This window comes from Limulus polyphemus, unplaced genomic scaffold (assembly GCF_000517525.1).
Source record: "Limulus polyphemus unplaced genomic scaffold, Limulus_polyphemus-2.1.2 Scaffold2368, whole genome shotgun sequence".
NCBI lineage: Eukaryota > Metazoa > Arthropoda > Merostomata > Xiphosura > Limulidae > Limulus > Limulus polyphemus.
Window position 1 is genome coordinate 65,935 of NW_013667978.1, and position 11,342 is coordinate 77,276.

Sequence of the window (11,342 nt, forward strand, 5' to 3'; positions counted from 1 at the left end):
GTATGTTAAAGACTTACAATGTTAACTGAAAGACTGCCAAATTTTGTGAAGATAGACATACTCTATTAAAAGTTAGAAATATTGAATCTATAAAGACTTTAAACAAGTACAAAGAGGTCACTGAGTCTATGTTGAGAGAGTTAATTTATTGCTTGCAAAACACAAAATGTTGTTGAATTTTTTGAAGCCACATGATAACAAAGGTTTCTTATACTTGAGTAAGGAAGTCCCTCAGTTACTTGAAGGGACAATTATGCCTTATCCGACATGGTTGTTGGAACTTCGTGATTTAGCCTACCACCACCAGGTGGTAGCATACTCCAAATCTCAAATAATAAATCTGCTCTTTGAAATTAGGGGTTCTACGGTGGAGTTTATAGTTAACCTAAATAGATCAATCTCCCATGGTAGGGCAGAGTAAGTCTAAGGAGTTACAGCTAAAATCCACTGTTTTATTTACACATTAAACTTTGTTGGAAGACTCTCAGGATCACCAACTTCAGTGATGATGAGCTGGAACTATTGTTACATACTGATTATCGGCTTCTGCATTCATCCATGTTGTCATTGGCGTCTCATATTTCATCAACTTCTACAGCGGGTCATTGTTCCGCCCCTATTCAAGGGTCCTGACCCTCGGCATCAGCCATTCAGTACATTTGTCTCCCGAAATAGATTCTTTACATATCCTACGGTTCCACGGCTTGGTCGGATTGCTGCCAGCAGTGTTGGTGATTATTGTATGCCTTCAGGGTGTGTTGGAGCTCGGCTCTGAGAATTTCTGGATGTGTGGTAACCTTAAACATGGAACCATGAGCACTACAGGTCATTGAGTCAGGATTAGTTATTCAGTTCACATCTTCACCACCATTATCCACCCAACCTGTAGGGTTTCCATTTCCTGCAGATCCTCAGGATTTGTAACTTAGTTCTAGGGCTATCGGTGTTTGGTTGGTCTGGGGATAGTGAGAGACTCATGCTAGTTCTTCCGGGGTTTTATTCCCATTGGTTGTTGGGCCTAAGAAAACATGAGATTGGTGTCCAGTAATTGATCTTTCTCATCTGTATCAATGCATAGATTTTCCAAGGTTCACAAGTTATTCATTCCTCAACCTGAGTTGGCATTTTTTACTAGGATTGTGGATAAGTTCTTTGTAGTTGGCTCCTATCTGCACATTGCCATAACAGTGGCATCCCACTGCTATGGGTATTTTTTTGTGCACAAGGGTCAGATACTGCAGTTTAGGGTTTTTACCTTTGAACTAGCATCGGCTTCACGTGGATTCTGCCGAATCATACAAGTTTTTTCTCGTCACCTCTATTCCATAATACTGTGCACACACCATTCCATAGATGACTAGTTACTAGTGGCACCATCTCATCAATTGTCAGAACAACACACCCTGATTCTACTTTCAGAAACAACCAAGGCAGGCTTTATTCTCGGAGCTGAGACATCTATTCTTGCTCCAATTCAATATGCTATCAGTCTGGTTTTTTTCAATCACATCTCTCAGTCAGGCTCAGTTGACTCCCATCCAGTTCCTTGCTATGGAACAGGAAATCCGACTCTTATTCACCTCTCTCTTTCTCCTACTGCATGGATGGTTCTTTATCTTTTGGGAATGTGGGCGTCACTCGAATCCCACATGCCTTTGGGACGAGAGTACAAGAGATCCTTTCAATGAATTTATGCCACCAAGGGATCATAAACATCGATTCACTGGATTCCCCAGTTTCATTAGTCAGGATCATTCTTCGATCTTGAGGGGTTAAGTCGGGACACTACTGAGATGTGGGTTTCTCTGCCACCACCTCTTCCAGAGTTCCATCTTGTCATGAATGCCTCGCTACAGGGATGGAATGTATATACCAACAGTTGGGTATTGCAGGGTCTATGCACAGACATTGAGGCTTCCCTACACAATGTTTTAGTTCTTCTTGCTCTTCAAAAAAAGCAATGCCTCATTGTCTGGGCTGATCAAGGGGAAAATCCTCAGGCTTCACTCTGACAATGTCATGGTGGTGTTTTGCATTTCTCATCGATGAGGCACTTGGTCCAGGGCTCCTTGTTTTTGAATCTTGGATCTCCTTTCTCATATCCACTCCTATCATATCCCCCTACTATCTTGCCATGTTCCACGGGTGATGATCACTATTTCTCACTTGTATGACCAAACAGAATTCGATGATTGTTATGTTCAATGAGGGTCTTGAAGGTTTTGTTGCTCGCACTAATATCTTTAGAGATGCTAGGCAACTTTTTATTCTGGGCTCTCTTTGAAAGCAAGGAATCTTCTGTGAGTCACATCTAATCAGATTTGTCAAGTTTTTTTTGTCCTTAGTGGTCCAGTTGAATTATCCACTGGAAGACATTGTGTGGACTGGTACACAGACCTCCCTCAATAGTTTTATCTTGCATTATTTGCATGATCTGGAAGTATCTTCATCTGAGGGTTTTTGCTTATCCACCGTAACTATCTTAACCACTTCTGCTAGCTTATACAGAGGGGAGAGTATTTTTTATTACTACCCTTCAGGGTCCCTCTGTGTTGAGTGTTCCCCAGGTAGGTGTGCTTTAATCAAACCAATTTCACACTAGCAACCACTAATTCAATATATGTTATCTAGGTTGCAACAGGCTCTGTAGAAATGAGGTGCTCCATAAGACCACCTAGGAGCACATCAAGTGGTATTACCATACTATGTTGAACCACCACTCATGGATTATCATGAGTAAAGATAAAGAGGACTCTGCCTGACATGGCCGATCGTCAGTTTGCTTTTAAAAATGTAATGAACTTGGTTCACCTATTGCACTGTTACCAGAACACTGTTCCTCAAGACTCCCCAACAAGCATTGCCCCCCAGATTCTACTACTGAAGCTAAGGAGTCCTTACCACACCCAGTTTCCATTCACTAGGGTGGTGGACAGAGGCTTTTCCTACAGAATGTTAAGAGTGAATTCCTCCACTCTTTGAGGGCAAAGTTTGAAGTCCTCTTACCCAAGTCCCTGGATGTTTTATTCCTAGATGTTGGTAGGAGAGGCACCAGCTTACACAGAAGCCTTCTCATAATACTGGTTCAGATTTGATGCTCAGCTGTCCAGTTGGGTTGAGCGTGGCCCTTCTTTTTGATCAATATTGGTTCAGTACATTGTTCATTGTCCCTTCATAATTCTGATTGCTGAGTGGTCCAATCCTGGGTCCTTGGTTGAGCACAGTTTGTTCCATGTCTTCCACACAGTTCTGAGGGCAAGTGGAGTTGAGAAGTGTTCATAATTCCAGACCAGATGAGTTCTATTTCCTCAGGTTGAGCAAGACATAAAAGATCCTGTCATGCTCAGCCTGCAGTGTTGCCTTTTGGACTTCTTCAGGTTGAGGAGAAGGTTTCTCTACTTGGGTGTTGCTTACTTTATCGTTGTGATTCTGGTGGCTCAGAATGCATCACTCTATAGCTAAAGGTTGGGATCCACTCATAAGTGTGTGTTATATATATATATATATATATATATTGTGGTCCAATTGCTCTAGCCATTAACATAGGATATAGGCTGTGGCCCTATAATTCCAGCCCTGAGCAGTGGAATCTCAGATACCTGGTTGAGGCCTGGCCAGTAGTAGTGATAAATAATGTAAAATTCTGGATGTAGTGCAGTTTCACCACTATGATGCCAATCTTCTGTTGACACACCAATGATCTATGCAGATGCTTTCTGTATGGATAATGCCCTCACTGGCCCCTCCACCTTCTGGAGGTAAGTATGTTTTGGAAGCTAACATTATCTTAATTTGAAAATGTATTTCCAATAATATTTACTTTCTCTCCCACCCCACTAAGAATTGGTGTTAGAGACTGTGGATTGAGTCAGTTTCAAAAAAGTGATAACATTATATGAATGAGATGCTTATATACAGTACCAGGATAGAGGACATTAACGTAGGTGGAGAGTGTCAGGAGACAAATATCACATGGCTAGTTAAGTGGGGTATGAAAGACTGGAGCAAACAAGAAAAAATCAGCCGAATGCATGCAGACTATCAGTGACATTATAGGTTAAGGTTGATGGCTGGATTGTTTTTTATTTGTTGTTTTTTTAGATATATCACTGATATTGTTAAGGCCATGATGTTACATGTTATACTAAAGCAGTGAAAGATTATTGGCAATCTGACTGATTTTTTAATGTATTAACTTTCTGAAGATGGGCTTGGTTGATTTGACCAACCACATGACCACTTTGTACTTGTTATAGTTTCAATACTACAAACTTTTAGTATAGAGTATGTAGCTTCACAAAATTTGGCAGATTTTTTAGTGAAATATTTTTTACTAGTCTGAGTGCAAAGTGATTTTCATGTTAAGAATAAAAATACTTTTCTCCATTTCAAAAATCTCAAATTTCATTTGTGTAATCTCTAAAACCTCCTAAGTACATTTCAAATGTTTGTTTTCAGTAAAACTTTATATTCTATGTTATTTTCTCTACCCTAACTCTATAGAAAGTTGGTTAATTTGACCTATCATGTAACCACAAAAAAAAAAGAATTGAAATAAATCTAAATTACCCTTTTTTTCTTTCTTTCTAGCATGAATTGTTTTATTGCTCTTTAAACCATGTCTAAGTACTATGGTCACCATTATAAGTTGTAGCTCAAGTTACGCTATCAAATTACACTACCCAAGAGCTGCTCGTGTGTGTGTGTGTGCCTCGTGAAATTTTTTTACTATGTTATTATTATTTTTTTATGTTACCTAATCAAAATGGCCCGGCATGGCCAGATGGTTCGGGAGCTCGACTCGCAATCTGCGGGTCGTGGGTTCGAATCCCCATCACACCGAACATGCTAGTTTGACTGATCCTGTTTCATTTTGAAATATTAACAGTGGTGGCTAATATCACTCGCCAATTGGACACTCCTTCTTGTTCCCTTTGAGGTAAACCAGGAATTTTTTTTGGAACCCACACACTTGACATACATCTCCTGGAGGGCTGTGTTTCAGGTTCTTTGTCCTTGTTGCTAATTGAATTTCCAATCCTTACACTTTCTTCCATGGAGTGATCTATCGATCCTCCGAAATTGTGGTGGCTTTACCTTCTGTGGGGTACTCTTCCATGTGAAGTTTTTGAATCTTTTCTCACTTCCCAATTAGTTACCTCTTTTGTTTTTGGTCTCTGGTTCATCATCCTCTTTCCTTGACTATTGTCAAGTTCAGACAAGTTTACATTAGTTTTTTTCTCATTCTATTAGTCTTCGTCTCCAGAATTTTGGGTGTCCATGTCACTCCAGTTCATGTCTATATTATTGATCTTTCCTGGATGGCATTGCTTTAGTTTTTTTTAGCTGGTTTTGTTCTATTTGTTTCTTTTGTTTTGGATCAATTTTATTGACCTACATTTTAATGGCTCATGTGGTATATTACTTTCCACTTTTTCATTTTTTCCCATCTTCCACGTTTCTTCTCAGTGGGATCCAGATCACCTTCTTGGTCCAGTATATGTTGTGGGTTGCTTCATTGTTTTTAATGCTTTTTTTCATTAAATCCAGTTTTTACATTTTGTCCCCTTACTCCATTTGTTTGTCTGTGATTTTTTTCCCTTCCTTCCTTACCTGTTGGGTTTAGGTTGTGATTTGATTGGCCTTTTCTTCCTTGTCTATTTTTGCCCATCTTAATTTCTTGGTGTCTTCATTTCCATCATGGACCTATTTTTTTCCTTGGTTGTCTACTCCAGCTGCCAGTTGGAGGTACTTCATCTGTCGAGCACTGGGACTACATCTCATACATTCATCTCCCATTCTCTGCTTTGGGTAGCTTTTTCTTCCTTGTCGGAGTACTGCCATCTACTTGTTGCCATCCTTCACTCTTTTGTGAGACTGTGACTGTGCAAGTTACCTTTTTGTATATATACATCTCTTTTTTCAGGGGCATGCCCCTCTCTTTTTTTTTTTACTGGATCCTGCTCTGTGGTGAGTGACCAGGTATTCTTTAAATGCTCAAATCCACACTATAAAGCCATGTTGACTTGCATATTATAATTCCATGGCCATGCAATATACACTGTAGAGATGGGGTGTTCCACAAGACTGCTTGTAGGTTTATCCTCATGATAGTATTGCTTCATAAATTTGCCGGTCCTGGACCCTACTCACCCATGGACTACATGGGTAAATCATATGGGAATAGCTGCTCATCCCTGCCATGCTTTGTATTGAATAAATTGGCATGGTCTGCTTTTAAAAATAGGATTTTGTGGTCACCCATTGCACTGTGTTGTCGTTCCTCTGTTTGAGAGTTCTTATGACTTTCCAGTTCCAAGCCACTGGAGTGGTGGACCATGAAGGCATCTTCCTGAATGGGTTAAAGAAATACAAACAAAATATAGAAATGATTATAAAACCATTCAGTTGGAAGTAAAGTGTTGGTGCTCTGCTAGTGTAGATGATATGATATCCTCCAATATGACACACAAAAACAAATGTGAGTGAGATGTCAAAATTGCAGTTCACTCTTTTGATTGGGATCCCTCATCCTACCTCCACATGGATGTTGGTTCTCAGTGTTTGGGTTTTGGATTTAGTGTAGAACCAATCAACAAAAGTCCTCACATATGTATTACAGATGTCTATATTCTTCCCTCATTTCTACTCTATCAGTGTTGTAGGTCAGGGTGGAGGTACTTGCAGATTATTACGGTTCTTCCTCATCTGCTATCCCTTGATGTTTATTTTTCTGAGGATGTTACTGCACTTGGGATGATTTTGGGAGATAGTTTACATTATGCAGACATCTTTAAGATACTGGATGTTGGGTTCCTGGATAGATTTATCAATTTATTATATTAACATGTGCCCTGTTCATGAGTCGGAGGGTACTAGATTCCCTCCGGTCTCATGAACTTGAGGTAAAGACGGTATTGGTCCTCTTTTCTACCCCCACCAGGTGGCTGGGTTTTAGATTGTAGTTGACTTGCCACCAGTATGATCCTCTTTCCTACCCCCACGTGGTTGTCGGTTCTCGGTGGCCTGGATTTTCAATTGCATGGATATTGGTTCCCAACAGCATGGATTTTGCATGTAGTTGACTTGCTGTGTCTGGTCCATTGGGCTCATCCTTTTAATTTTACCCACTTTTATATCTTCTGAGATTGAGTGTCATGAATATTGCATGGTTCAGATCACTATCCAGCCATAGTTCTCTCCCATTTGGATGTTTTTCAACCCATATATGCGACATCTTTCTATGATGGGCAAAGAGTATACCTGGTTCAGGAGTGGTGCAGTCTCCCACGTCAAATCTTAGAATCTGACTTTCTCATCTTAGAGAGTGTCCGTCGGACTCTTTCAAAGGATGCTTCTTTCTTTCCCTCACACCGGTCCCTCCACCTATTCAATGCAGGATTCTATCTATTTATGTGAGTGGAGAAAATGTACCATATCGCAAGTTATAATTTTACTATGTTGAAAATGTATTTCTGATAGGTACTTACCTCTACTCACACTTCCTCTCCATTGAAAACTGGTGCTTTCATTTTCTGCCAAAACTCAAAGTGGTAGTTCAGTAGAATTAAATAAAGGAGTCACATGCATCAAGAGAGTATGTTACACTATTATTGGTGGAGGTTTGTTGCATGAGATACACATTGGAATCAGTCAAATCAATTTGAGGGGAGATAAAAGACTTATAGCATGCATAAAAAATTTTTCATATAGAGGGCAGCATTGAACGAGAATAGCTATTTATATGAGTGAGGGTAAGTACCTATCAGAAATACATTTTCAGTAGAGGAAAATTATAACTTCTGCTATATTTAAGGGATTCACTGTGTGGTATAGGTTGAATGTTGCCAGTTATTGGGGTGAAAATGTTGCTGGAATGGCCAGATAAAGAAAGACGGAGAGTTTAAGGGAAAAAAAGAGTACAGTTGCTGTCTTCTTTAGAAAGTGTGACAAAGCATAAAATGTAGGTTAAAGGTCGTTATGAAAAATTTTGTTAAAAGAAAATGGACTTCGGTGTTTTAATGAAGGAAGCCCTGCAGGAGAAGTGGGGGTACTGTTGACTGGCAAAGACTCTAGAGTAGAGCATGCAATAGTTATAGTGATATTCATTTTTTATCATTTTGAAGATAAGGAAGTGGAAGATGAAGGAGTTGTGTATAGGAAAGAACAAACATGAGAGGCATAAGAAGAATGAATGAAACAAGATGTTGGTGAGAAAATGTGAGATTTTTATGTACAACAGACTTATAATGTGTACTAAACATTTGCCAAATTTTGTGAAGACACACCTAAATTTAGAATTATAGCAAACATTATTATGCATAGTTCTCACTTATATGGGTTCAGTCTATTTGACCAAGCCCATGAACAAATGGTAAATTCATATACCCGACAGTACTCTTTTGGGTTATTACTTTTGTCCTGCAATTGGGTCCATGTGTGTATGTCTGTGTTTCCATACGTGTATCTCGAAAATTAATAGACCGATGTATATAAACATTTTAAACAAGATGGGAAGTCAGTATAATACAGTCTTCACTAAATTCTGGATCACTTTGAAACATTTTTTATAATGGGGAGACGGGGCATTTTCGCAGTTTTCGTTTAATAACTCTCTGATTAGATTTGTACCAAATTTCCTGGGCACATTAAGATTGGACTCATCATCACACTAAAAAAAAAAATCCAGATCATTGAACATTCTGGATCTGAGAATGAGTTTCTATGTTTTCGAAGGTGAAATTTTACATTATCCAATATATATGAATTTAACCTTGAAAAGAAGCAGCTGGGTGAGGGTATGCAATCTCTCTAATTGTTCTTGTCTTGTTCCTTTGCTGAGGCTGATAACCAAGTATCAAATGCTACCTGAAATTTTGTCTTCTTTGATAGCATTTTGCTATTTCATAAGTGTCTTCATTAATTTATGGTATAGGGGATTCTTCTTTTTTGTTCAGCTCTGATGAACTTCTAATAGACAGTGACTTTTGTTGGGTTGCTAACATTGGTCCATTTCATTTGTTTTCTCTTTCTTTCCAGATGTCTCGCCAAATACATAGGGCTTTTATCCCATCATACTTTTTCCTGGATCTGAAAATTGCCTTGACTAGTATTTTAAGAGAATAAATTTGTCTATGAATTTATAAAGTTTAGTGCTGGTCATCTTGAAAATATAACTACTTGACTGATATTTCATGAAATATGGTATTGAGAACCCATGGAATAAATGTCTGACTGGATGTATTTTCATAAACATTATCCTTATATTTTTTATTTAATTACTTGTATGATTCACTGAATTACCAGATAAATAATAAAATTTGTGATGAAGAACATATGAAGTATAGCATGTGCATCTAAAGTATTAGTGGAGTAAAAATTTAGAACATTTTTATTTAGCTGTTGTGGACTTTCCTTAGTACATTTATCAACAACCAGGGTTTTTACTTTTCTTTAAGTGTTCAATGTAATACTATGTTTTGTGCTTTCTTTACGAGTTTATAAGTAAAATTATTGAATTTTTCTTTAGTAATTTTTGTAAGCTGTGAGCATAGTTCTTCGCCGTATCCATGCATATTTCAAATTTAGTGGATGTGATTTCATTGCTTCTCTATGAGTACAATGTAAAACTATGTTTTACCCAGCCATCTTTTGTTAAATATTATAAGCATTTGGGGATTTTGAAACTCCTTTCATTGGGAATATTCTTGGTGCAAAATGTATTGAAATTAAATATTTTCACCTGGTTTTTAATACAGTTTGTATTCTCACAGTAAGTTCTTCAACTTTTGTACAATTTATATGCAATATTAATTGGGTGTTTTGTAATATTACATTGTTTTTTTTCTTGTAGGTTGTGCTTGTTGTTTTGATTGATTTGTTTGACTAGTTAGTTGTTTAAAATGAAATGTTTGCTTGATGTATCATTGTCCAATGATTCATTTCATATTAGGGTGGAGCTCTTATTCAAATGCTTGAAAGTTTTCTTGGAATATATACCTTACAAGAGGGGTTGACACTCTACTTGAACAAATATAAATATGGAAATGCTGAAACCAAGGATTTGTGGGACTGTCTGACTGAGGTAAGTTTATCTTGTAGACAGTTTACAGTTGTAGGTTGTAAACATGGTGTACAAGTATAATTTTAAAATTTGGAATTGAATTTAATCATTCATAAAAAATGTGTATAATTTATTTTGTTTTTACTTTTTTCAAAAATTATTGCAAGCACTTTTTTTTAAACTAAACAAAAATTATGTTAGCTTTCTAATATGATATTGGTAGCTATGCTGTGTAAAAGTTTGTACATTTTACTGTGTTAGTGTGAATGAACTGGTATTGTCACCTCTTATAAGGTGTTTGGAATTATGATGCCAAACCTACTGAAGATGGGTTTGTATTGTAGTCTTAATTGATACCTTCACCAGATGATAATTACTTAATATCTGTATACTTACAGTAAGATTGTTACAATTTGATATCAGTTGTTGTCAGGGTTAATAGCTTATACAATCACCTAAGTCTTAATTATTAATGAGTAACTTTTTTTTATAAATAATCAGATACTAATTACTAAAGTTTTTTATCCTAAATTTTGACTTGCAATCTACTGCTATCCTCAGGAAAGCCCTGAGAGTGGCTATTTTCAATATTAGTAGTGGCTGGGATTCTATCCTAGTCTTATTGAAGTTTGGTACATTACTCACTTTACTGGGGTCTCCCCCTTCCACATTGAAATTTGAATCAACTGACTATAAGAATGTTTTCAAGAGAGGTTTCCAAATTTTGTTGACTTCTGTGCTAGGTTGACTGAGAGTTTTTCAGTTAAGTGGATGAAGAAGGCTTCTTTTATCTTAATTTTTCAATGTGTGATTCATATCCTATTGTTACGTCTCTGGTCGTTAGTTAATTTCCTGTATAATTTCTTTCCAATGAAACTTTAGCGACACAAGTCCTTTCTTAAATAAAACTAGTTTATTCTTTCTTAATTCAACTTTTGCAATACACTTAATTTCCACAGTCAATTTAACTTAACTAATTTTATAAAAACACGTTATAATTCACAGGAAACGATTCACGCACTTATTTACTACCACGCTTGACTCAATTGTCCGTCTCTTTCTGTCTGCAATTCTATTCCGATTGATTTTTCTCACGTTATTCGGCGCACTTATATACAGGAACAGAGGGTGCCTAGCACATACTGGATTATTCGTGATGTTCCCCGAGCCTTCGAGAATATCATGACGTGTTACCAGAGTTACGTGACTACCGCTGTCGTAACACTGCCCCTTCCTTAGTATTGTTCATCCCAAACAATAGCCACTTACATTAAACCAA

The 11,342-nt window shown here is 37.5% G+C and overlaps 1 protein-coding gene across 1 annotated transcript in view; it reads left to right on the plus strand.

Annotated features, from left to right (window-relative positions):
• Positions 1-11,342, plus strand: part of LOC106466747 (endoplasmic reticulum aminopeptidase 2-like) — a 175,947-nt gene that overhangs the window by 62,724 nt on the left and 101,881 nt on the right. Inside the window, 1 exon segment of the mRNA XM_022394821.1 lies at positions 9,953-10,084. Within this exon segment, the coding sequence (XP_022250529.1) occupies positions 9,953-10,084 (132 nt within the window).